The 27,351-nt window shown below is 47.7% G+C and overlaps 1 protein-coding gene across 3 annotated transcripts in view; it reads left to right on the plus strand.

Annotated features, from left to right (window-relative positions):
• MYO5B (myosin VB) overlaps window positions 1-27,351 on the plus strand; it is a 342,993-nt gene that overhangs the window by 107,925 nt on the left and 207,717 nt on the right. The window contains exon 1 of one of the 3 annotated variants that reach the window (XM_082699232.1): window positions 3,081-3,146. The exons of the other annotated variants lie outside the window; for them this stretch is intronic. Within the exon in view, the coding sequence (XP_082555358.1) occupies window positions 3,096-3,146 (51 nt within the window). The 5' untranslated portion in view covers window positions 3,081-3,095. Of the gene's footprint in view, window positions 1-3,080; window positions 3,147-27,351 lie in introns of those variants that run through there. 3 annotated transcript variants of the gene reach the window in all.

Below are 27,351 nucleotides of genomic sequence, written 5' to 3' on the forward strand. Positions count from 1 at the left end.
TTCAAATCACCTGTACTTCTTTACTGTTCAGGACTATGAGACTCACAGGGATGACTGCATGAATGCTCTTAAACCCCAAGCCCCCGCCTCACTGTTGATACTTAGGTCAGTTCTCCAGTTTTACAACAAAAGACCATGCTGCGGGCCACACCCCTGCGGACTCCATCCTGTACAGGTGCTGCCGGCTGTCCCGGTGTCCTCTTACGGTTCTGTCAGCTGGGGGCGTGTTCCTATTTCCTCACCTCTTGGTATCATCAGCTTTTAAATTTTTTTGGCCAAATGCATAGGTTAAAAAACAGCATCTTTAATGATCATTTCTTTTCTTTTAAAAAAAAGATTTTATTTATTTATTTGGTAGAGACACAGCAAGAGAGAAGAACATGGGCAGGGGGAGTAAGAGAGGGAGAAGCAGGCTCCCTGCTGAGTAGGGAGCTGGATGAGGGGCTCAATCTCAGGACCCTCGGATCATGACCTGAGCCGAAGGCAGCCGCTTAACCCACTGAGCCACCCAGGCACCACTTTGATGGTCATTTCTTGAATCATGGTGGAGGTGGAGTATCTTTTAGTACGTTGACTGGCTCTTTGTAGTTCCTGGTGTCATCTCTTTCTAGGTTGCTCATAATTTGTACCTGATTTGAAGGATCTTTTCAAAAATAATGGATAGTAAACCTTTGTCAGTTGGTGAATGTTTCTTCTGCCATTTGATCTTAAAACTGTTTGTGGAGAGTCTTTAAAAAAAATATGTTGTCGGGGTGCCTGGGTGGCTCAGTGGGTTGAATGTTGGTTGAATGTTGGTTTTGGGTCAGGTACTGATCTCAGGGGCATGAGATGGAGCCCCGTGCCAGGCTGTGTGCTCACTGGGGAGTCTGCCTGTGATTGTCTCTCTTCTCTCCCCCTCCCCTGCCTCCCTGCTCACATGCACTGTCTAAAAGAAATCTTTAAAAAAATAATGAATGCTGTCAAATATATCAGTCTTTTTCCTTAATGGATTCTGAATTTTATGTCATGCTTAGGCTTTCAAATTCTTGAAAGTAAAGTATTTTTGGAGCCTAACAGTCCTGACATTTATTCAGTGATTCAGTAAGTCAACTAATATTAGAGTGTCTGCTTAATGTGTTCTGTTCCTACTGACTCCAGTATCCTTTCCTACCCCCTTAATTTCAGTTTGAGCTCCAGCATGTCACTGGCATTCATTCACAGTGGTGGCTTTTTACAAAATTGAATATTGCCCTGTTGGAAAGCTCAAACTTAGGGCCTAGCTAAGCATTTTACCAACTCCTTCCAGGAACTCCACAGTTTCTATGGTACCTTATAACCCTTCTAGAGCTCTTTGAGCAGACTGGGTGCTTTTTTGTTAACTCTGGGCCCAAACCGTGGGCTTCAAACGCACCTGCTCTACTCAGGTAGGCTTGAACAAAGACCAGAAGCAGGAGCTCTGCTCTCTACTCTCCCTTCTCCATTACACTGTGGGAATCCCCGGCGTGTCACTGAAGCTCTTTGTGTCTTTTCTCTCATTTCTCAGATGGAAGGCCCAGTGATGCCTTCTCCTGCCTCGCCCATCACTGTGACTTTGGCTTCATGCTTCTTCAGGGTCTTGGCTCCGGGCTGTGTCCGCCCCTCTGGGCTCCTTGCCTACCACTTCCTCTGCGCATCTTTTCTTCCCATCTTTCGAGCCTCTTATTTGAAACCCCTTCAGGGCAGGCGGTTGGTTATTCATTCGGATTCTTCTGTTTCTGCAGGCCCTAAGATATGTCTGCCTCATTTCCTGGACTCTGTCTCTGCAGCTGAAATTAGAAACCTGCAGAAGCATCACAGATGCTGGAGCCTCATGAAGTCACGGGCTCGAAATAGCCCCAGGCTCCTGGTGGCAGGCTCCGCTGTGCTTCCGCACGCGCCCATGGGGGGCGGCCCTGACTGGGTCTCTTGTTTCTCAGGCTCTTGAGGATGGCTCAAGCGCATCCTCCCCTTGGCCAGACCTTTGCTTTTCCTTGTCTAACTCCTCCCTTTTTCCCTTTTAGTGTGTTTGAAGTTTTGGGAGCTTTTTAGTACAAACCTGTATGTAAATGGAGTTTGAATGGGGAGAGGCTGCGAGCAGACACCGAACACCAGTCTGGGGGCTCCTGAGCCCCGCAGCACAGGGTGTGGCAGTGAGCCAGGTGACTCTGGGCCTGTGGCTAATTTGACAAACAAATGGTGGCCTGTGGACCCTGAGGGCCTCCTGTACCAGGAAAGCCACAGCCTGTACCCCTAGAAAGACGACAGAATAGCAGCTAGATTTGGGCTGAAGTTTGGGGCTACCAGTCACCTTCTGTTGCAGAGGCCTCCCTTAATCTGAGTATACCTACTTTGCGGGATGGTCGTGGGAATTAAGGGATGAGTGTACGTTGAGTACTATGAAAGTGCCATCTGTAAATGGTAGTGATAGCTTTTCATATTTGTGGGAATTGAACTTGAGAATAAAAGGGCAGGTATGGGAATAAGTTGAACACATATGTTTGTAAATGCCCTAGGGGACTGAGCCGATGGAGTGCTACAGAACCGTGACCTGGTGTAGCGGGAGGGTCGGGGCGGGGGGGGCACGTACCATACATTCGCCAAATGCTCCCTGGTGAATCAGAGCTGCCATGAGGGGCACTGCCAGATAGTTAGCAACTCGTCTTCAAACCGCCAGTTCTGAGTGGTACTAGAGGACTCAGGCCTGTTGCCTTTGGCCAGGGACGAGTGGCTGCAGTGCTTCCATCGGCAGACGTGGGGCTGGTGCCCTTCCATGTTTTCAGGCAGGGCCCTATCTTAGGACCATTTCCTTATGCAGGTGGCACAAGAGTCCCCAGGCTCGTATCTGCTGTGGGCTGATTGGACATCCCCTTCTTTGCAGAAGCAGGCTTACTCTGTTTGGGGTGTGTAGGTTGTGTGGGCTGTCCTGGGAACCTATTTCTTCTAGGATGGTTTCTATGGCAAAAGTGAATTCTGAGTTCCACATTTAGAACTTAGAACCAGCTTATTTGCATGTTGATAAAGAAAACCTCACTTAACGCTGTAGAAGGATGTGGGACTGTGTTGTAGGGGAAGTGGTGAGACAATGTGGTTCTTTCTGAATGGATCCAAGAGGTAGTAACTCCCTGGTGTTGCATTGTAACACATGCCAGGTCAGTTGTAGGAAGACTGGTACATAAAATGCTAGGAGGCTTCTCTGCTTTGATTTAAAATTTTTTTTGAAATCTTGGTTTAAAATAACAACAAAGATTTTTAAAAAGGGAGCCAGGAGTACAGCAGAAAACCCCCCTATGATGGGGTCATGGTGATTGCCCAGTTCAAAGTAAATGCGGCTTGTAGAGCATATGGAGGTTGCTTGTTGAGTTCTAGATGGATGAGGGATGTTAGTCAACATCCTATAGATAGTGTTTCCTGGAATCCCTCTGTTTCTGTCCATTTGGGCTGCTGTAACAGAATCCCACAAATTGAGTGGCTTGTAAACTCCAAATTCTGGAGGCGGGGGAGTCCAAGAGTCTGCTAAGGCCCAGACCAGACAGTCTTCTCCCTGCTTTCTCATGTAGCAGGAGGGGGATAATTCTGGTCTTTTTAGCCCTGCGTAAGGGCTTCACTCGGGACCTGATGCCCTTCCAAAGGTCCCACCTCCAAACACCATCCCACTGGGGATTAAGTTTCAACATAATTTGGGTGGGACAAATAAGTTTTCCTCAGAGGAAGTGTTGGTTGATTTTTCATATTTCGAACCCCTAAAGAAGAGTTCCTACAATGTGAGCTTCAGATGAATTTGAACAAATGATACTTAAAAAGAAAGCTGACTTGCCTCTGGAAGGCCAGGTGACTGGCCAGGAATAATGGACATAATAGACACTTTTTCCCCAATCGTGATTACCGAGGCAAGAGAAATCAATCTACCAGAGTCTGTTGGTGAGCATTTGGGAGAAACCAAAGAGGTATAGTACACTACCCTTCCCAAGAAGTTTATTCTGGAGATGGGTAGATGAGGTGCATATGCGGAACAGTGACTGGCAAAGACAGTATGAAATGAATTGCTTTGCCACAAGTCCTTTTTGGAAGCTGGGGAGTATAAATTATACATCCACGAATGCATACATTTTAAATGACCATGTGCTCAAATGTGTAATCCAGGTAATTAGGGAAACTGAACAATTTCTGAAGTACAGGCTTGAGCTTGAAAGAGGGCAGGAGGAGGGGTTGTGCAAGAGGATGTGTCAAAATGTAGCTTTTTAAAAGGAATTTCGTTGCTGTCTCTTCTATTCCTCATGAACTAACCTGGAGTTAAACAGAGAACAACACCATTGCTTTTTGTTAGACGGATGTTCAAGCTGCCTGAAATCCTTTGCCTCTGGTTTCCCCACTGTTGCCACCTCTGTTGAAGCTGCCTGGGGTGGTGACAAAAGGAATGTGCGTCGCATGTGTGTCTGGTAGCTCTTCGCACAGACACCTGCCACGTGAAGCTTCCGGAGGCTCCGTTCTGCTTGCCCCTTTATCTGGCTCCGATGCTGAGGAGCTGTGTAGGGTGTGAAGTCCTTGTTCTCGGCGTGGCACTCCGCGTCCTCCCCGGTCCGCTAGGATTCCGACTGAGGCCTACTGTCCTTTGTACACCGAACCAACAGTGGCCTTCAGGCGGGCCCATCCGCCCCAGCCTGGCTGCTGTGTGTCCTGCGTGAGCCTCCCCTCCCAGGACGCCCGTTTCCTGTCCTTGCAGGCCCTTTAAAGCTTGCCTCCAGTGTTACTTTTTCATCAGAGCTGCTCTTCCCTCTCCAGCTGGTGGAATCGCTGTCTGAGTCGGTGACGCCGTCACCTATGTTCCTGGGGCCCTCGGTACTTTCTCCTTGGTGGGTTTACGTGGAAGTTCTCCCTCCTCCCTGCTATAAAGCGGGTGCTTGGTTTTCGTGCACCTAGCATCGCATCTGTTTTCCTCACAAAAGGCCTTCCTTGCTGCAAAAGGCACCTCCTTGGGCTGAGCTAGCCACCTGGGCTGGGTACTCTGTGCGTCATTCCCCGGCCCTTCCGCCTGCCCTGGGACACACCTGCGCCTCTTTGTGGCTGGTCTCACGTGCTCACGTGATGGTTTTCACTGAGGTCTACAGAGCTGATGGACACATGCAGACGAGCACGATAGAATTCTATTATCCTTTGGCTGCTTTACAACCACCTGTTCGATGCAAGGTCATTTTCCCAGAGCATCTTGGGTATGAACAGGCAGCTGCTGGCAAACCTCAGAATCCTACCCGGCTGTAGCCTCAGAAAGGCGCCCTTAGGATGCTGGGAGAAGGCTGAAATCCCAGCTGCGTCACTGGCCACATGCAGTTAAGGTGTTTGGCAATGAACTGTGCTTACATTCACAGCTGTCAGACACAGCTGCCACGGTTGCGGATCTCTTGCAGGACTTGCTGGAGAGGACCATCACTCCCGGCTGGTCTGATCTGGGGATGTTATAGAGTTCTATTCTGGTTCTTTGTTGCTGTATACCAACTGCTCCATTTAGTGGCATAAAACGATGTTTAGGTTTTGTGTTGCTGTGGACTGACTCGTCACACGCTACGTTGGCCTGCTTCTCTGTGCTTGTGTCTTGGGCCTCCACCTATCCATGTGAGGCCTCTAGGCTCCTTTCCTAAGCCTTGTTCCTTCCTGAGCTCTACACATAAAGACCCACGGCTGCTGACGTGGTCAGCACGATTCCTCCAACACTGGCATTTCCACAAGGGCCCTCTTTCTTTTTAGCCCACAGGCAAGTGTTACAGAATTTCTTTTCTTAGGTCTTCAATACCTGCACAGTGTGTGGCATACATGTTAGGTTCTGAGTAATGTTGGGATGTCGTCCAGGCTCAGCAGTCGGAGAGCTGGATAACTCGTGACACGCACAGATCCAGTGGACTACTGAGACGACTGCCTCAGGTTCCTGTGTAACAAGGGCGATCTCGGTGGTGAGTGGACAGAATACGGACTGTATCCTCTATGCTACCATTTGTCTCAAGTACACAGCCAACCTGTAGTGTGCATTTATGGGTATGTGTGCAGTCATGGTGCACTGACACGGATGTGAGGGAGTCAGTCCACTGTCAAGGTCATGGTGATCTTCTGGGTAGAGGGAGGGCACTGGGATGAGGAGAGAACCCTACACTGTAACTTCCTGTTTGTTTTTAAAAACCGAATGGGGACACCTGGGTGGCTCAGTCAGTTAAGGCTCTGACTCTTGATATTGGCTCAGGTCATGATCTCAGGGTCATGATATTGAGCCCCGTATTGGGCACCTGCTTGGGATTCTCTCTCTCTCTGTCCTCCTCCCCACTCCCTGCTCGCTCATGCGTGCACACCCTCCTTCAAACAAAAAACCAAAAAAAATAACAACAAAACAACCCCTACTAGGGGCACCTGGGTGGCTCAGTTGGCTAATGAGTAGGCATAGGCTGTAAAATGTAAGAGCTGTATGTTGGGAATATGGATGTCTTCTCTAACTCCTCTACAAATATCTACAATAAAAATCTACAATATTTTATATCTAAAATTTAAAAAAAAATTTTTTATTTGATAGACCGCGAGAGAGGGAACACAAGCACAGGGAGTGGGAGAAGAGAAGCAGGCTTCCCCCAGAGCAGGGAGCCCGATGCAGGGCCCAATCCCAGGACCCCAAGACCACGATCTGAGCTGAAGGCAGATGTCCAACAACTAAGCCACCCAGGCACCCCATCTGAATTTTTTTTTAAAGATTTCATTTATTCATGAGAGAGAGAGAGAGAGAGAGAGAGAGGCATAGGGAGAAGCAGGCTCCCCAAGGAGCAGGGAGCCCGATGTGGGACTCGATCCCAGGACTCTGGGATCATGACCTGAGCCGAAGGCAAAGGCTTAAACATCTGAACCACACAGGCGCCCTATTTAAAATTTTTTTTGAAAAAACCATGATATGCTAGAGGTTCACAACAGTAAACATAGTGAGGCTCAATGAGTAGTCGGGATTTGATGGGTCACGTTTCTGTGCCAGAGATCAGAACCCCCTGCCCCCTCCCCTTGATGACCTGGCTCTTACCTGACTCGTTTTTCCGCTTTCCCATGTCATGACGTTATACTCAAACTTAGAAAGTTTTGTACAATTGACAACTTTCCAGTCACATTGGGGGTGGCTGCCTATGGTATGTGTTGATTAGGCTCTCTTTGGGGCGCACAACAAGAAGATGCTTGGGGCCTAGTGCAGTTTCCTTACCTTTCTGGAAGGAGAATCTCTGTTGGCTTCGCTGTAAGGCTGGGGACTTGCCCCGACGTTGTTGAACAGGCATCCCCGCCAAAGAGACTACTGTGTGACCCCAGAGGGCTGAGAAGACCTGGCCAAGCCCTGGGAAGGCCCGGTCCACTGGACTGGTGCCTGGACTGTCTTAATCGTCCACGCAGCTGTCCTGGCACCTGCCTCATGAGTGCTTAAATATTTATTCCAGCTAATGGATCCAAGAATGTTTTATTAATGTGGCGTTGTTAATCAGGATGGGGACGAGACTTTCTCCCTGTATGCTGAGAGTTAAAAAGGATTTATTAAGTTTTCAAAAGTAATAACGAAGAGCCTGGAAAGAAACCTTCCACCTGGAAGGAGTTTTCCTGGAAGCAGCTGGGGAGGTTCCTTGGTGGGAGACCTTGAAGTTCTGATCAGAGCCCCGTGTGCTGGTGCTAACGCGTGGCTGCTTTCCTCATCTTCCCAGGGCAGGTGGCCACAACCTCTCTCCTTGCACCGTTAGGAACACTTGACCCTGGGCTCCCCCCGCCTTCACCCGCTCCACCGTGATGGCAGGTGCTTCAGGGTCAGCTCAGATGGCAGCGTCCCAAAACCTGGGGCAAGTGAAGGGGACTCTGTGCCCACAGAAGGGGGATGGAGACATTTCCGGAGACATGGCAATTTGTGGGGTAGGAGAGGCGAATGGGTAAGATAGTTGTGTCCTCTGACCATTTGCCATGCCTGTGTTAACTGTTATGAGGCTCCAAGCTGAGATGGGAAATACGGCTTCTCTGGAGCTTCCAGCGAGGCAGGCGTCTGTTTTGTGAGGGGTTGTCCTTGCCCGGGGGCCACGGCTATGTCACGGACGGCCGGCGCGTGTTAAATGATCTTAGCACTTTAGCGGGTGATTACATCACCCTGTAACTTAAAGCTTCAACCAGTTTGGTTATCTCAGTGTAACAGGATGCGTAATTTTAAGATGGCAGTGATGGGTGAGTGGCTGGTACCACTTTGGAAAACGATGTGGAGAAAGTGGTCTTTGTTCAGCCTGGGAGTGGACATGGGCTGGTCACTAACTAGTGAGGACTCTAGGTGTTACAGACTGGGGTTTTATGAAGTTCTAAAAAATATGTGTGCATGCTTTTCCTGATACACTTTTTGTTTTTCTAATTAAACTAATACGTTGCATCGCTCATGTGCTGGGAAGCAGCCGCTGACCACTCGTGATGAATGCTGCAGATGGAAGAAGCAGGAGGGGCTGGGAGGACCGTGATGTTTCTCATCACGTCAGGGGTTGTGTGGGCATGCCGTGGCTCTGAACTGGGTGGTGTGGGGGCGGTGGAAATGACTGGAAAGTGAGTTTCCAGTCCCTGCCTGGAGTGAGTTTGAAAATACAGGTTCTAGTCCTGATCCTGCAGTTGCACAGGACAAGTGAGCCTGTCCCTTAAACTTGCAGAGCCCTGCTTCCTCGGTCCCTTCCTTTTGCTGGAGATGGAATGATATTTACCCCCACTTACTGCTTAGAGGGGTTGTTCAAGCCAGGGGAAGATTTAAGGTCCTCTGAACCGTAAGCCAGTTAGTTCTGTTGTCAGTCCATCGCAGCAAGCATCTAGGTCCTCTGGTAGTATGGATCCGGCCACAAGTTCCCAGAAGGTAGAGCAGAGAACTCTGGAAGCCTCCAGCCAGACCAGCTGTGAGTGATGAGTTCCTCAGCCTTGAGGGTATGTAAGCCCAAACCAATCATCCTCTTTCGGCCAGAGATTTTTAAAAAATGGATTTGGAAATGGAGTTGGCGGTTCCTTCTCTGGGTCCTGTCCCCGTCTCCAATGGTGGGTTTTAGATTCCCGGTGAACACATTTTTCTATCAACCAATCCACTGTGAGGGACAGATAACAGAATGGTCCAGAGATGACGACAAAAATGCTTAATGTGGAGGTTAAAAAAAAAAGAGTATAACCCAGAAAGAAAAAGCTAACAGAGGACAACTATTCTGCTCTGTTGGAACTGACGTAGAATTCATCCTGGATGAAGGACTAAGAGGGGACAGAGGCATTCTGTGCGCCTCCCCGCTTCTCCCTTTACAAAGGAGGAAATAGAGGCTCGAGTGGATGAAATTTGCCACTAGGTGTTAGCTAAGCGATGCCAAGCATTGTTCTAAGGACGCTGCACTCTATGACCTGGTCTCCTCCCATTGACACCACCGGAGGGACCTGATGATAGACAGAGGCCCAGGGAGGTTATGTAACCAGCCTGAGCCACACAGCAAAGAGGCAGACAGTCTGGCTCTGAAGTCATTTTGCTGTGACACTTCTGTGGCAGTTGTTCAGGGAAATGACAGAGTCATATTCTGTAATTCGCTTCACATTGCAAATCACCCTTTTAGTGGACTGGAGCGGGGTGCCCGAAGATGGAAGAGTTAGAGACTGCTGCTGATCTCTGTGGGTCGAGGGGGGGTGATGCTTGCACAGAGGGGTACCCCCATCTCACCATCAGGGATATCTGGCCTTGGGGAGCAACCTTGTAATTGAGTCATACATTTTCAGAATGGTTGGTCAGATGGAGGAAAGCCTTCCAGGGTGTGATTGAAAGTGAAGTTCATGTCCCCAAACAAAGAATGAATTCTCCACTTTGTCTTCATATCTTTGGTTCTCTGGTGTTCCTGTGTCCTCAGCAACCTGCTTGCTAAGCTGCCACCTTCTTCCTCCAATCTGAGTCTTTATGGTATTGGTGGGGTGTAGCTTTGAGTTCCATATCCAAACTGAAATGCGTGTCCATGAGTTAGGGCTGAGCTCGTAGGAGGCAAAGCAGTTGGGGAGGGGATCTGGGTGAAATTTAGGTTCCACTCCTATAGTGACAAGGCCAGACAGTGTCTCTTAGGTAGAAAGGATCGGTGTCTAGAAGTTGTGTATTTCATCTGTTGGCTTACAGTCCTAGCGTTAAGCCGAGTCCAGAGCGAGGCTCTTGATCTTGAATTAGTGTGAGTTTTTAAGAATGCATTTTAAGTGTAAGAGACCTCTAATAATATTGATAAGTGTTCACAAAAAATTTTAACTATGTATTTGGGATTATCTTCTAGAAATCTTTAGGGGGTTCTTTCTTGGTCAACCTGTTTGGTCTGTTGTGCACCTGAACTATAATACTTTTCCTCTGTGAGGCTGAGTGACACCTGGGTCTTGGAGACTGACTATAGGGTGTGTTTTGTGGTTTAGAGGGGATGGTGCTATCTAGCATTTTGCCTGCTTCCTGTTATGTTTGCCCTCTCTTTAAACCTCCTCCGGCCCTTGGTTCCTTCATAGGCCCAGAGCTTCATCACTTTTGAGGTTGGCTTGACCATGTTAAAGACGTTTCCTCTGAGCAGCTGCTCTCAACTGTTCTGTTTCCCTCCAAATGGCCATGAACAGATTTGTTGTAAGGATGTGAATTGCCAGCATACCACGTTCATAGAGGTGTATTTGCATTTTTAGTAGGGAGTATTGCTAAACTAAACGCATCACCTTCTGGTAAAAGTTCAAGCTCCCTAACCAAGACTTTGGGGAACGTGAAGTAGGTGTCGATGGGGCAGGAAGAGCCACTGACTAGCCATAAACACTTCTTCCTTCTGTGGCTGCTTCTCAGTAGAAAACGAAAAATTTCTGGAATCCAGGTTGGTCCCCCTCCTCCCCCCAACAGAGGTTAAATGGAGGGAGGATGGAGAAGCCTGCATATGTGAACCACAATAGCAAGTGTGAGTTGCACTGAGAACATTTCCCAGAAATAAGACTTTTTTTCTATGTAAGTCTTTTGTATCTCAGGGTACCTGATTGACCCCTTCCAAACTCCTAAACCAGCCTCCGAGTAGGATAAGTTTGTTTTGGAGAGTGCTTTCTCTGTCACAGTACAGGGTTTTGTACACTTTGACAATGGGGATGTTCTTCTCTCATGGTGTTTTCGCCCCTTTCCCACCACCTTTACAGTCACTTGTGGATGAATCACCTGTGTGTAGAGAATGTGAAAAACTAGCAGCCGCCTGAGCCATCAGTTAGCTTTTGTTGGCTGTTAGCAAGTTAGTTAAAAATAGATCTTTGTTTTCCCAAGGGTTCAGGATCCTCCTATGTGGGAGAATGGGCTAGACCGTCCCTTGGGCTCTGGGGATGGGGCGTCTTCACCCAGCATTGCCCACCGATCCGCTGATGACCATGGGTCAGGATAATTTATCCCCATGGCTGCTGACCCCAGTCAAGGGAGGGGAACCACTGGAAAGGCTGACGTCAATGCAGGCCTTGTCAGTGTGTTGAAAGGTGGAGGATGAAGGGAGTACTGGCAGAGCTGCTTGAGAACACAGGAGATGCTTCCTTGGAAGGCATGACTGAACCTCAGCTGACTCCTTGCTTTCTTCCAAGTTCGGCTTGCCTCCTAGAGTCCTGAAAAAGATTTTCCTAGCCCCTAGCTAGGAAATGAAATGCAGGCCCTTGGACAGAATGGGATGGGCAGACAGTGGACTCAAATTGCCAGATCCCCATCAGAGACCCTCTCTGGGCCGCAGACACACTCCGACATGCTGGGCAGGAGAGCTGTGCCTCTGCACCTGCTCAGGCCACTTAGCCTGAGAATGTGGCTCACTCTAGTACCTGGGTGGGGCTCTGTAGGTAACAAATATCCACAGTTTGTTATCTTTAGCACGACTCCAAGCGTGAAGTATTTTTTTCAGCTTCTCTTTCTGCCCATGGTCTTAATCTAGCACCTGCTCCTTCAGGAGGCTCCCTCTGAATGTGGCTGGCCTATGAAGGCACGCTGGGGGCTGGGGGCCTCTTATCAACCATGACTCTCGGGGGCGGCTGTGGGACAAGTTACCCTGGGTCTCTGCCTGCCCTGCCATACTTGATAAAAATGTCTGCTTGGGAGCAAGCTGTGGCTCAAGAGCCCTTGAGACTGGCTCAAGAGACAGGTGGGAAAATGGGTGTAGCAGTGAGGAGGGGCTCCGTGTTCCATTTGCTTGGGTGAAGGTAAGGGCCTGGAGGGGCTCTCCGGGAGGAGATCGTGTGTTCGCCGCCTCTTCCTTCACATTTTCTCCTTACATCTAGATGCAGGACCTTTGAGAAAGGGTCGTGTCTTCATCCTTTCAGGCTGCTGTAACCATATCCTAAACTTGGCTTATCAATGTGATAAACATTGATTTATCACAGTTCTGGAGACTGGTAAGTCCAGAATGAAGGAGCCAGGATTTGGTGGCTGGTGAGGGCCTTTTTCCTAATTGGCAGTCTTCTTGCTGTAATGTCCTGTGGAGGAAGGGCCAAGGAAGCTCCGTTAGGGTCAGGACACGCATCTCATGCATGGAGTCTCATGACCTGATCACCTTCCAAAGGCCCCACCTCCAAATACCATCGTATTGGGTATTAGGACTTAACATGAATTTTGGGGGGCACAAACGTTCGGTCTCTAGTAGGCAGTTAACTGTGGGTCGCTACCCTAATCATTGGTATCAAATCATTATAGTGTTGAGCTACTTCAAGAGCTGGTTGGGACACGGCCCTGTACTCTCTTTCTCTCTAGGATTATCTGCCCCAACACAGACGACACAGACTGAAAAGCAGGCATGCCCTTGGAGACTCCCCAGCTGGGCCTTTTCCCAAGGGTGAAATAGCAGGTGCTCTGCCCCACACAGTCTCATTATGCCCGAACAGAAGCTCATGCCTATCCCACGCCTCCTCTTGGGGCCAGGCTTCTCTAGGGACCTGGGTGAGTGACAAATGTCCTTAGAGAAGAGGTGGCAGGCATTTAAGTGGTATCCATTAGTGGGCTTTGGAGGGAAGATTGGCAGGTATCTAAAAGAGAATGAGATTGCTCCATCCTGGGGCTGGAGAAGAAGCTCTGCCCAGAGGGGAGGGATGAAGAGGGTTTTCATCAGGCAGAGCTAACTTTCAAGTGGAGGTAGGAAGACTGTGATTGGTCTGGGGTGGGGGTGGCCCACAGGTATATTCTGCTACCACCTGCTCTGCCCTGGGGGTATGTGACAGAATCCTGGGGAGGAAGAATGGCTGTAGGCTAAGTGTGGCATGTTTTCCTGGAACACGAATCTTAGATATTTGGGAGGGGGGACTGAAATATTCGAGACACAAATATTGAAGAGGTTTTAAAACAGATGCAAAATTTACTAGCTGCTTTTATGAAGCTTTTAATGAAAACACCTATTAAGGAAAACACACGTAAGAGTACAGCTTAATGACAGTGACCTACTGAACCCACCTATGATCAGTGCTGATGGAGACCGAGACTTAGCAGTACAGCCAGAATTCCTTGTTGCCTCTGCAGTCACTCTACCCTTTCCTGGAGTGAGTGTGTCTTCACTTCTGACACCACTGCTTGCCTTAGCCTGTTTGACATTTATATAAATGGAATAATTGAGTATATATTTGTATATCTGCTACCTTTTACTCAACCTTATATTTGGGATTTATCTTTGCTGCATTTAGTTGTGGTTCGTTAATTACTGTAGCCATATGGCATACTATAAGGTAAATATATTAGAATTTATTCTCCCCTTCAAATGAAGGATATTTGGGTTACTTCCAATTAGTGGCAGTTAAATGCTATGGGGAATAATCTTGTACCTGTCTTGGTAATCGTATGTATGCATGTTAGGGTACCTGTCTAGGAGTGGAATTGCTGTGTGCTAGGGGCTTTCCTGTTCAGCCATAGATTCTACCAAATACATTTCCAAAGTGGTGGTGCCTGTTTACACTTCCAGGAACAGTGTATGAGAACTGATTGCTTCACATCCTTGGCAGTGCTTGTTGCTTTTGTTTTAGCTGTTCTGCTCTGTGTATATCCTGGTGGAGGAGAGTGCTTTTAATTTGTGTTTTTAATTTGCATTTCCCTGATGACTAAAGTTGGGCCTTCTTTCAAGTTCTTATGTGATATAGAGGTGGATAGATCCATCAGAATACTAATGGGCCAGTAGCGTGCACCTACACTGTAATCCCATTCTGGGACATGAAATAGAAATGTTCACCTTTTTACACCTACCAAAGCATGCTTTCATACTTTTGTCAGTACGGTGTAATGAGACGGAATGGCACGGGCAGATGTGCCTAGTGTGATGCAAAGGGCAAAGGGACCTGGAGGGAAACGTTCTTCCCAAGATGCTCAGGGACCTCTAAGTCACTTTTCAGAAGCTACCAAGCATTCATCAGTGCTATCCACCCGTAGGACCTCCTCCTGCAGGATTTGAAGTTTGATAGGAACCAGATACTTGAACTTGGAAACTCTGGCATAGCCTCCCTTGACCGTGAAGAGATGGATTGACTTAGGGTAAAGGGACTGCTCCCCCTTTGTCTAAAAGTTCATTATTGGCCAAGCTCCCATGTTTTTACCTTGGTTCTCTTTTTCTCTCCCTGTAAGTCCAGGCCATGGCACCTTCTGTGCTACTGAGCATGTCTTTTCCTGTCCAGTCCTGTATGTGGTTGTCATGGGAATTTCTAGTTCTGTGTGTGTTGACTGGAGAACAATAGCTGTGTTACTGTAACATGTAGGGACCAGCAAAGTAGTCCTAAGAGGAAACATATAGGTAGGAATGTGAAAACTTAGGGTGGGGTTTGGGGGTCACAGAGCAAATAGGTGGTAGAGAGGATACTTGACTTTTGTTGAATTTCTCTTCCCTCCATGTATTTGTTCCCAAAATGTATTTCATGAAACAGGGATCTTTCTCCAGAGGTTGTGGTTTTTTTTTTTTTTAAACATTCAATTGGGCATCATTAGTTTTTGATGTAGTGTTCAACAATTCATTAGTTGTGTATAACACCCAGTGCTCATCATGTCACATGCTTTCCTTAATACCCATTACCTGGTTATCCCACCCCCCACAGCCCTCCCTTCTGTAACCCTCAGTTTGGTTCCCGGAGACCAGAGTCTCTCACGGTTTGTCTCCGTCTCTGATTTCTTCCCATTGAGTTTTCCCTCTTTTCCCCTGGTCCTCCACACTATTCCCAACGTTCCACATATCAGTGGAACCATATGATAATTGCCTTTCTCTGTTTGACTTATTTCACTTAGCATAATACTCTCCACTTCTATCCATGTCAATGTAAATGGTAATTATTAATGCTTTCTGATGGCTGAGTAATCTTCCATTGTATATGTGAACCACATCATCTTTATCCAAGGGCATCTCTGCTTCTTCCACAGTAGTTTGGCTAATGTGGACTTTGCTGCTATGAACAATGGGGTGCATGTGCCCCTTTTTTTCACTATGTCTGCATCTTTGGGGTAAATATCTAGTACTTCAATTGCTAGGTCGTAGGGTAGCTCTATTTTTAACATCTTTAGGAAGCTCCATACTGTTTTCCAGATTGGCTATAACAGCCTGCATTCACCCCAACAATGTAAGAAGGTTCCCCTTTCTCCATATCCTCGCCAACAATTTGCTTCTTGTCTTGTTTATTTTTGCTATTCTAGCTGGTGTAAAGCACTATCTCATTGTGGTTTTGTTTTTCTCTGATGGCTAGTGATGTTGGACATTTTTTCATGGGTCTGTTAGCCCTTTGTATGTCTTTGGAGAAGTGTCTGTTCTTGTCTTCTGTCCATTTCTTTACTGGACTATTTGTTTTTTAGGGTTTTGCATTCCTTTAAATCCATCTTTTTAGGTACAATTGAGAATTCTGATTAAACAGATTTTTGTAAATTGTTGAACCTTTAACATGCAGATGAACATTATGAATCTATTTTATTTTATTTTATTTTTTTTAAAGATTTTATTTATTTATTTGACAGAGAGAGATCACAAGTAGGCAGAGAGGCAGGCAGAGAGGAGGAAGCAGGCTCCCTGCTGAGCAGAGAGCCCGATGCGGGACTCGATCCCAGGACCCTGAGATCATGACCTGAGCCGAAGGCAGCGGCTTAACCCACTGAGCCACCCAGGTGCCCCTATGAATCTATTTTAAATAAGTGGGGCATACAATATTCCTGGCGTGTTTGACCATTGAAACTTTTACTTCATATTCTTGATTACCTGTTAGCACCTCACAGTTTGCATGAGGTAAGGGGCTGGATCCAGGACCACTTCGAGTTCATAGGTTCATTTCTCTTGGAAAATAGTTCCCTAGTTGTAGTTAGGCATGCAGTAAAGTAACAAACCTCTCTGGTTTCTAGAACCCTACTTTTTGTGGGGGGTAAAGATTTTATTTGACAGAGATCACAAGTAGGTGGAGAGGCAGGCGAGGATAGGGGGAAGCAGGCTCCCTGCTGAGCAGAGAGCCCTATGTGCTATGTGGGGCTCCATCCCAGTACCCTAAGATCATGACCTGAGCCGAAGGCAGAGGCTTAACCCACTGAGCCACTCAGGCACCCCTAGAACCCTAGTTATGCTTTAAGCTATAACCTTACCCACAGAAGAATGGTTAAGAAGAAGTTATAAACCTTACCCATAGAAGAATGGTTCCCAGACTGCATTTCATAATGAGTAAAAACCATAAAAAACTCAGAACAAATGGATGACAAGAGTGGCAGTCATTAGTATAGAGTGGTAGTTTCAACTTGGCCAAGATAAACTAACTGTAACAAATGAGATCCTACTGCCATTGACTGTCTCCATTTTTTTTTCTTTAAAAGACACTTCATTAGGGATATAATCTCTACATAGAGAGTAGCCCCTCACATATAAAGACAGTTGGCATCCTTATAGGCATAGGAATGGAGTATTTTAAGAATGCTTCTAATGAATAAGAATGACCAAAATATTATTTTGTGGTATTATCTTGTATTATTATTATTTTTTTAAATGTGAGTTTTCTCCATTGGGCTGCTTTATTTTGCAGTGTACTACAAAGTGAGACATTAATGTCCTGACTGGTTCTATCACAGTTATTGCCAAGCTACTTATTTAATTGGGAATATTCTGGATGAACTTTGAAAATCAAATCCGAGTAGCTTCTGACTGCTTATCGGATTGTTCTTAGAGGATTTGGCAGGGACAATGGCGCAGATGTTGGGCTGTGGAGTACTGTGGTTCAAGCTAGCCAGACACTCCTGCTCACGCCAGTTGGTAGGAAAAGAGTACCACACTGCGTGAGCGTCATATCATGGCCAACTTTTGGAAATGTTTTCTCTGGACCACCTATCGAATCCCACTTGATTTACTTTGAGGAACATGAGTAGCTTATGGCTGTGTTGTATGGGGATGGGAAGGGTAGAGCAGGTATCTGGTGTGTCCAGACAAGGTCAGAGTTTTGAGAAGCTTGGGAGCCTTGACTGCACGTGTGTGTGCCTAATACTTTCCTTTTCCCCGTGGGTGGTCTACAAAATTGGCCGTGTAGACAGACATGCATTAGAACTGAATGTATCCTGGGTTGGGTCATTGCCTACCCTTGATTTTTTTCTTCCTCTCCTTAGTGCTTGTTTGCTTACTGCAGAGGTTGTTCACACCCAAGTAAAGGGGTGGCTGAGGTAGCTCACTGTAGTCTTGAACCCATGGTTTTCACTTCTGAAGAGAAAGGGGGAGGGTACCTCTGGTTAGTATGCTGTTGCTTGGAGTTAATGTAATTTCCCCTGCTTTTACTCCTCTTCCCTTTTTTCCCCTCCTTCTACTCCTTTCCCTCCTTCCTCTTCTTGCCTCCATTGTTCTGAGGCAGGTCCTACTCTGCGGTACTTAGAGCCCCTCACTGTCCAGGGGTCGGAAGGGAACGTGGGATGATACCCACTGCTGCCGCCGTAAGGGCACAAGCTCGTAACTGGCCTCACTTTCCATTCACTTCCCACAGCTCAAGGAAGGACCCTAGCAATGAGTCTTAGCATCTTAGCAGAAATGAGCTTTGCTGCTGGCTAAGGGCTGCTGTTTGGCACATCTTTGGCAATTAAAGAAAAGAAACATCCTGTCAAACCTGCCTCCTGCTGCCCTCCCCGCTGTGGCTGCACTTGGGACTGGTTTTCAAACGCAATCATCCAGGAGAGGGCAGTGGGGGGTTATCAGGGTTGAGGCTGCGGATTGCAGTGAACATTCAGACGTGCTGAACCGAAGTCCAGTCCTGATGATTCTGTAGTGTGGCATGCCCTGGCCTCGTGTGCATTTCCTGGTAACGCCACACAGTGACACGGATATTTATCTTTGGAAACATGTAGTAGTGGCAGTAGTGGAGAGCTGGAAGACTTTGCCTTGGGTTTCTGGCCCCATGCTCATGTTACGGATAAAAGCTTGTCACTCCTATAGCCAAACTGAGTGTAACAGCTTGTTTACAGTGGACTCAGTCTTCCCTGCCCTGTGGTCATCTCCTTTTTGGTGCCACTTTTCTGAATCCAAAAGACTAGAGCTTTTGGTCTGTCTTGTGGGGAATGCAGTGTAGTGTGGTTGGAAAGGCAGGACCTCAGACATCCCAGGATCTCTGCCCTTGCTGCATGCCTTCTACGGGCTGTAGCCCCACGTTTATAGAACTGGGGAACGTAGTGTTTCATGGGAAGGGTTAAGAGGATTAAATGACCATGAATAGAAAATACTTGGTGTGATGACTATGGTGCTCAGAAGTTCCCTTAGAAAAATCGGAAGAAGGGAAATGGTAGACTAATCCATGCTGTAAAGTTAATGGTGCTCCTGTGTGGCAGCCTCCCTCCCCATTCCTCCTCTCCACTATCCAGTAGGTGCTTAAAACTGGGGTTCCTCAGTGTCTGGGCATGCACCTGAGATCTCATTCTCCATCCTGCCTCCTCCCTGTGAAGCCTCCCCAGACCCATGGAATCCAGAGGCGTCTGGCTCTTCTGAACCTTAGCACTGTGGCAGAAACCGCTGGAATGTGGCTGCTTCCTGCACAGGTGAAGCATCATTTCAACTTTGGTCCCTCTGCAAATATTTGACCACCTGTCAAATACCAGGCCCTGGGGATGTAACAGGCAACCAAACAGGTCTCTAACCTACTAGAACTTCTATTTATGAACTGGAAGCAGGCAAGAGGTGAACACAATCATTTCAGATAAGCACAAAGAAGAAAATACCATCAGGGGTATGGTAGAAAGTGATAGGAAAGAGCCAATTGGAAGTTAGGGAAGGTTCTTCAGGAAGGGCCTCTTTAAGCTGGGGTGGATGACCAGGCAGAGCCATGGAGGAAGGGGAAGCGTTGCAAATTCAAAAGTCCCAGGAAAGAGAGGAGGCGTGTATGGCTGGAGTGCTGTGTGTTGGGCAATGCGGCGCGGATGGTGGGGAGGAAACAGGCAGAGTTTGACAGCTTTAATGAGGGGTTTGTGTTTTAGTCTTGATGCAGTGGACGCTTTTAAGGAGGGAAGTGACATGATCTGTATTTTGCTGTTGAGAGAATGATTGTTAGAAGTTGAATGTAGAAGGAGAGACCAGGTAAAGGTTTAGGAAGAGCCCAGGAGAGAAGGGAAAGTAGTACGGTGAGTGGGGACGTGCCTGACCCACACTCCCTTCTGGAGGTAGGGCTGTGGGTCGTGCTGCTGCGTTGGGTGTGGATCTGATGGAAGAAAAGGAAGCCAGGACAACCTCAAGGCTTTCGGCCTGAGCAGTCCAGTAGATTTTGAGGTGGTGTTTTTGGAGATGGAAAGGACTTAGGGAAGAAACAGGGGTAGGATAGGATCCCAGAGTTCTGTTACGCCTTTTCAACTTTTAATACACATTCGGTGTCAAAGACCTGAAGTCAGAGCTATGGGTCTACGTCTCAGTGGATAGGTCAGAACTGTTCTGCATATGGGAGTTCATCCCATGATCCCACTGGGGGGTGTGTGTGCTTTACATGTGGCAGTGGGCAGAGAGCTACATGAGAAGCTGGGGCCACTCCGTCACTTATGGCTGGATGGAGAGAGCTGAGGAAAGGAAGACGAGCAGGACCGTCAAGCAAGCCAAGATGTCTCAGAAAGCTGGCTTGTGCCCGCACATCTGTGTAGAGGAAGATTCTTCCTTCTAAGCTCGCGTTGGTTGGATTTCGGTTGCTCAGCCTCCAGAGATCTTCGGCTTATCTTGCCAGTTCCATCCGGGTACAGAGTATTGTGAAGTGATTAAATTGATATAAATTATTCAGTGGTCTGTCTTGTGTCTTAATGTTTTTATTCTGCCATCTGGGCACCCTGTGCAGGATGCCGGGCTTCAGCCCTAGGTGCCAGGAATAGCAATGATAACAATTAGCCTTCGCACAATGCCCGGAGGCTGCACTTGGCCTCTCTTGTACGCTCCCCGCTCAGCTACTCGGACTTGCTGGCCTTCTCCTGGCGAAAGGACTAGGTGAGAACCCCCTTCGCTAGGAATTGTGTCCTCTGCTGGGATGCGACTCCAGCCTGTCTTTTTGCACTTCCCTCTCCCCGCAAAAACCCTTGCGCCCCTGGCTTTCCTGCCTGGAACAGCTTCCCTGGTTTCACACCCGTGTCTGGTCACAAGGGCCAGGTTCTCTGTGGGATTCATTCCTCCTGGACTGCAAGCTGCAGCGAGCTCGAGCTCACATTTCAGCATCTCCCAAGGCAGGGAGCGCTCTGCAGACTGAGTCCCGTGCTCATCTCTGGGAACTCCGCTCCTGCCTCTTTCTTTTAATTGGTGACGAATGTTTATTTTTCTTTTTTTTCTTAACTGTGCTGTTAGCTCTCTAAGGGCAAATCTGTCTTAGAAGACTTGCATCCCACCATGGTGCCTGGCAGTATCCTCTGGGCTCCTGGTGAGGGGTTTACCTTCTGGGTGGAGTTACTGTCCTTTGATGCCCTTGGGAGGTAAGACAGGCAGTTCCCACAAACAAGGAAGCTGAGGAAAGAAGTGAGGATGTGGTTTGTCCCGAGTCACATAGCGGTTGTGGACAAGGCTGGGATCAACATTCAGACCACCAGCCCCCCGGTTTCCAACTTTCCCTCAGACTAGAGTTACTGAACACAAACCATTCGCTGTTGGCCATTTTCTCCTACCTTTGTACCTGCAAAGATGCATGATAGACTTTGGATGGGAGCTTCACAGGTTACAGGCAGATACTAGAAGTAATCTTTTACCCTTTTTTGTTGTTGTTTTGTTTTATTGGTTTCTGGTTCTGTAAGCTACAAATGTATTCTGGCTAATTTTTGCCTAGGCAATTGCCTCCTCCCTTCCTTCATGGCAAGGAGTTCCCACAAGGCTGAGATCAGTGTTTTCTGGAGGCCACAGAGAGGTGTTCCTGCAGAATTAACATGGCCTGGTCATGCCAAGGAAACCTCAGTGTTGACTAGGTCCTTCTATTTGCCTTTAGCCTAAGTCTTGTAGAAGTTGCTTGTTCCTAGTGATGGAAAATGGATGGCCTGTGTGACACAGAACATTCTGGAAGACAGCTGCTGAGCTCCCCCCTGTTGACAGGACTTGGTGGAAAGTCTTGGTGGATACTCCCTTATGATTGCTACCCCTATGCTAAGGATCTTGCCCTGGGCCTTCTTCCTTTTAGCTTTAGAGAAGCACAAAACACCACATTTAACACACCTGTGCCATCCAAGTTTGAGTTTTTAGGATCCAGAAATCCAAAAGAACCAGGAGTTCTGGCCGATAAGATGAGCTCTGGGTGTGCTAACTCCATAGAAATGCAGCATCGTCAGACCTCTGTGCAGGAGTTCAAAGACAAAGCTGCTCGTCCTCTTGCCCAGATGTTCCCAAGCTGGTGACAGCCCTGTGCTGGTGAGCTATCTAGATGGTACTATATTTAGCAGCTCTGGCGGGGGAGAGGCTGTAGTTGTGCGCTGGGAGAAGCAAGAATCTACAGTGTTGGAGTCTGCCCGCGCCCGTTCACCTGCTAAACCAACACACCCTGAAACACTTGGCAGGCCCTATTCTACATGCATGGGACCTAAAGACCGGTATTTTATTCCTACCCTAGGGATTCCTCTATACAAGGGAACATAGTGCAATTGAAAGGTATTCTAGTGAAAATGGGGGAGGGGGGCTGCTCGGGCCAGCGGAAATAGGAAAGCTCAAGCAAAAAAGCGGTATTTCAGTTGGACTTAGCAGGTGACTGGCAGTGGGGCAGTGGGAAGAAGGAGGAAGATGTTTGAGGCAGAGGAAGAAACATGTGCATGGGCAACAGACAGGAAAGCTCCTGAGGTATTTTGGAAAAATAGGAGGAATGGAAGGGGCTGGGGATGTGGCCAGAAAAGTTACCTGGGCCTAACTGTGAAGTCTTGTATGAACTTCATCTTGGAACAGCATGGATGTTTTTAATCAGGGGAATGACTTCATGAGGGATGAGGCTTTGTTTTCTGTTCTTGGCTGTCGTTGTGTTTTGGATGTTAACTCTAGAACAACACTCTTCAACCTTGACGCTATTGATACTTGGAGCTCGATAATCTGTCATGGGGGCTCTTCTGTGTGTGGTATAACATGCGGCAGCATCATTGACCTCTCCTTACTGGAGGCCCATAGCGCTCCTCCCCGCCACCATCCCCACCCAGCTGGGACACCAAAAAGGTATCAAGTCATTGTCACATGTCCCCTGGGGACTAGTTTGTCCATTCTTCCTGCTCTGCTGCCACCCACCCTCCCAGTGAGAGCTGTTCCAGAAGTGAGCAGTCTGGAAAAAATCAGTCAGTAAGAAGAAACTGGAGAGAAGTCCAATTCAGAACTGCTTGTCACACTTGACACAAAGGAAGTCCCGAACTAAGACAGCAGAGCAGGAATCGAGAAGAGATTCTAATTCCAGGGGAAGGGCCAGCTGTCTCCAACATGTTCCAGGCACCTGAATAAATGTGGCCGAGTCTGTGTTGGTGACTGACTGCAACCCTTGGGTGAGGAGGCTATGAATATTGGATAGGGCTTGGAGGGATGGAAGGAGCACTAGACAGGGAGTAAGTTCTGTTTCTGGGTCCATTCTTTTTGGGGGCTTGAGTTGGCCAAGTCCCTTAACTTGGCCGGATCTCCGGGCCCTTCACATATGCAGTGTGTCTATAAGGATAGTTGTCTTAAACAAAACGCTTGTCTTTTAAAGTGTTCTTGGACCCAATTCCAGCCTTCCACACAACACTAAGCAATGCTCAGACACCATTAGGGTGTCTAAGAACTCAGAGTTAGCCACGAATCTCACTGATCAAGGGCTCAGTCATACGAGACTCAGGGTGCCAGCTGCAAGGCCCGGGCTGTTACCCGTGCTTCTGCTTGCCTGCCGCAGACAGGGGGTTCCGGTGGCCGCCTCCTTAGGTTCCATTGACTTGCTGCAGTGGTTCACAGAACTTGAAGAAACATCAGGGACACTGGAGTTTATCAGAGGGTATGACGAAATACACGAATCAACAGCCAGATAAAGAGAAACATAGGGCAGGATCCCAAACAAAAGAGCTTCTGTCCTAGAGGAGCTTGGGTCCTGGCTTGGTGCCACGTACGGGAGCATTAGGGTTCTGCAAGCAGGCAAGCTTGCCAACAAAAAGCCAAAAAGCTGTTCCCTGAGATTTTTATGGAGGCTTCTGAGTTACTGGCCATTGGCTAATTCAACTTCCAGCCCCTCTCCCCTCCCTGATGTTAGGGCTGGGGCTGAAAGTTTAAACCTTCTAATCCCATGGTGGGTCTTCATGGGCACAAGGCCCCATCCTTAGGTGGTGTGCACAGACCACCTCACTAACATAAGAGACACCTTTATCCTCTTATTACTTAAATTTCAAGGGTTTTAGGAGCTGTAAGCCAGGAACTGTGGACAAAGACCAAATATATGAGAAATCTATTCTTTCCGTCCCACAGAATTCTAGGGTTGCAGGTTGTGGGTTGAAAACGGTTGTAAGCTTCCTAAATGAATCGTGCTTTTTGGCTGTGCAGCACTTAGGAGTGAGGGCAGGGAGACGAGCATATGCAAGACATAAATGGAGAAGGAAGACTGTGCGCCGTGCGCCGCCTCCAGCTGCGGGCCTGCAGACGATGAGTCCGGACAACGCTCCGCTCATGAAGCCCTTGAACGTGGGGATGGGACGTTGGGACTTGGCAGGGAGAGATCTGCTGGTGTTGTGATGCTTCACGTCTCCGCCGCGAGGGGTGGGTCTCTGTCACAACACGATGCTGCTCTCCGTCCTTCTGTCAGCAGTAAAAACAGACTCTAGAGCTCAGCGTTAACCAAAATATGAAGGTGCCGTGTTAAACACAAGCAGATGGTGGATCCAGCAGGAGAGGGAATGGCCAAGAAGTGGGCTATTTTAAACATCCGATTATTTTCCCCCGGAGAACATTCTCCTTTCATCCGTTTCCCGGGATACTTTTTTTGACTCTAGAGAGCCTTGGGTGAGGCACTGATTTTTTGTGGGGAGGGGGTCTTGTTTCTCTCACCTAAAGGGGAAAGCCTGGAGTCAGAGGGGAGGCCTTTCTGATGAGCCACCAACCAGTCTCTTTCTATGGATGTGTTACGCATCAGTACAAAAAGATCCGTGCCACAGGGTAGCTCTCTTGGGAAGCAAGGAGGTGGTTGAATGATGGATGCAGGCACCGTATTGGAACTTGCTTTAGTCCAGCCTGCTCACTGGGAAAACCGAGGCCCAGGGAATTTGAGTGATTTGTCCAGGAAAGTTCTCTTCGGGTGCCAAGGGAGGTCTGCACCCCCTTGATAACCTGCCTTCCAGACCAACACATATTCCACACCAAGACGTGGTTGCCTTTGGCTGAGTATTTCCAGCTCCATGTTTTTCAGTCATCTTGAAAAGAATAAATATGCCTCAACCTGTGTCCAGAGCTGGGCACAGCTTTTCTTTCCTTCTGTGCACTTTGATTATTGAAGTGGTAACTGCTTGGATCACTTACCTTTGTTGGAGGTGTTGTGGTCATTCTGTTGTGGTGTTTCCCCAGGCTCTTGTCTGTGCTGAACCCAGGGAAGTGATAAGGGCCGTAGACCTGGGTGTATCCCTGTGTTAACACCTAAGTGGACATGGGTAGAATAAACGTGATTCAGGCTTCGTCCAGAACTTGAATGACTGAACATTTTGTAGGTGTACCTGGGATATGCACCTGTTAAAGATGCATGCATCCTCCACTCACCAACCAATGCATTTGCTCAAAGCCTACCAGTTATCTAATGAGTAAGGCATTTGCCTAAGGGTGGGAATTTGTTGAGAATTGCAGTTAATCGTCCTCATTTCAGAGCAACTCTGAAATCTTTCCAGCTTAAAGGCATTGTGTACATAAGATTTGTAGAACATGCTTGGATACTTGGTAAGGAAAAGCCCAAGACTGGATGGTTATTGATCACTCAGACCCTGAAAGATCGCCTTCCAGAGCAGCAGGACTTATGGGGACGGTCTGTTTGCGCTGCTCGGGTGAACTGAAGGGGCAGCAGAGACTCCCACCAGCCTGTCCGGAATGAGGTCCAGCAATGCGTTAGGTAACCTGCTACTTTGAACAGGAAGCACGTTGATCCCCTCATTTCGTTCTTCCTCCTCAAATGGTTTTCTGTGCTGCCTGCTCGGGGGTGGGGGAGGGCAGTTTTAGATGGAGAAGATGAACCTACATTCTCTCCTTTTAGCTCTTCTCATGGAGATGAGCCACCCTCCTCCCTGACCCCATAAGCTTTTGGAGGGTTTCACACCAATCTCGTCTATCCTTCTTCCTTTTTCTGAACCTCTTGAGTCTTTGCTGGGTGGCCACAGAGTTTCAGGTCAGCTCTTCTTCCAAGCTGCACTCCCACTTTTCAGCTGGACCTGAAGTGACATTTCCGCATGATACCACATCTAAATCGGTCTCTAAAACACAATCACTTGGCATAGAGGACGTGAGCTAGTTCTGATCATCCTAGACCATCTGTGGCCATCTGACAGCAGATTTGGTTGGAGCGTTCTATCCAGCATTACTATTGAAAAAATGGTGCAGTTCCAAGTAGGCAGGATGCATTATTGCTGACGGCCACCCCACGATTCCTCTCCACCCCGGGATGGAAATCAGGGACATCACTTCGAGGTCCTTGGTTAATGGTGATTTTAGGCAGCAGACACCCATCTACCTTCTTGACTCGGAAGTCAGAGTCCATTTCATGGCTGCTACTCAGCCAGAGTGTGTGTGTTGGTTGGAACATTTCCCCCCTATCCCCCAAGGTCCCAGCAGTAAAGATGCTATTGTGCCTATTTGCTGATGGATGCAGACAAAACGTTCCAGAGTCAAACTTCTCTGCTCTCTAAAACCATAACTAAGCTCCATATTGGAAAAATATAGAAGAGCGTTGGAAGAGCTGGATAAGGATGAACTATACGAGTTAAGAGGACTCAGAAGCCCAATGAGGAGCACTGAAGTATGGTGGAAATGGGGTATCAGTGGTCTGGAATGGCAAAGTACCGACTAAATGAGGCAGTAGGAGGAATAGTCAGGAGAAGTATTTCAAACACTGTTTTTTCAAGGGCGGGGACAGAATAAACAATGTTTATTGTGTGATTTTTAATTTTTTATTATCTGATTGCGTTTGTCCTGTGAGTGCTCCCGCGAGGACAGCCAGGAAGGATGCCTGAGAGAAGGTCTCACCGTGCTGCTCTGGAAGGCTTTGTTGTTGTTCATAGTGTCAGTCCGTAAGGGTGGACCTCTTCTGAGCAGAGCTGACACACAGTTACCTGATTTTCAGGCGTACGGCATAGTGATCTGACAAGTTTCTCTGTCATGCTGTGCTCACCACAAGCGTTGCCGGCTCCTGTCCCGGGACATCGCTGTCCCTGACTGTATTCCTTCTGTGCCTTTTACTCCGTGACTTACTCATTCCACAACCAGAAGCCTGTCCATCCTATTCCCTTTCACCCATTTTGCTGGATCCCCTACTCCTCTCCCCTCTGGTAACCGTCAGTTTGTTCTCTGTATTCCTGAGTCTGATTCTGCTTTTTGTTCATTTTTAAAAAGATTTTACTTATGAGTGGAATGATACGGTATTTCTCTTTCTTGGACTTATTTCACTTACCATAACGCCCTCTTAAGTCCCTCTGTGTTGTCACAAATGGCAAGATCTCATTCTTTCCTGTGGCTGTGTGACACTCCCACGTGTGGATGCCGCATCTTCTTTATCTGTTCATTTGTTAATGGACACTGAAGTTGCTTCCACATCTTGGCTATTGCAAATAATGTTGCAATAAACCTAGGGATGCATGTATCCTTTTGAATTAGTGTTTTTGTTTTTTTTGGGTAGGTACCCAGTGGTGGAACTATTGGATCATATGGTATTTCTATTTTTAAGTTTTTGAGGAACCTCCATACTGTTTTTCCCAAGGGGCTGCACCAGCTGGCATTCACACCA

This window comes from Mustela nivalis (assembly GCF_964662115.1).
Source record: "Mustela nivalis genome assembly, chromosome: 14".
NCBI classification, from domain to species: domain Eukaryota; kingdom Metazoa; phylum Chordata; class Mammalia; order Carnivora; family Mustelidae; genus Mustela; species Mustela nivalis.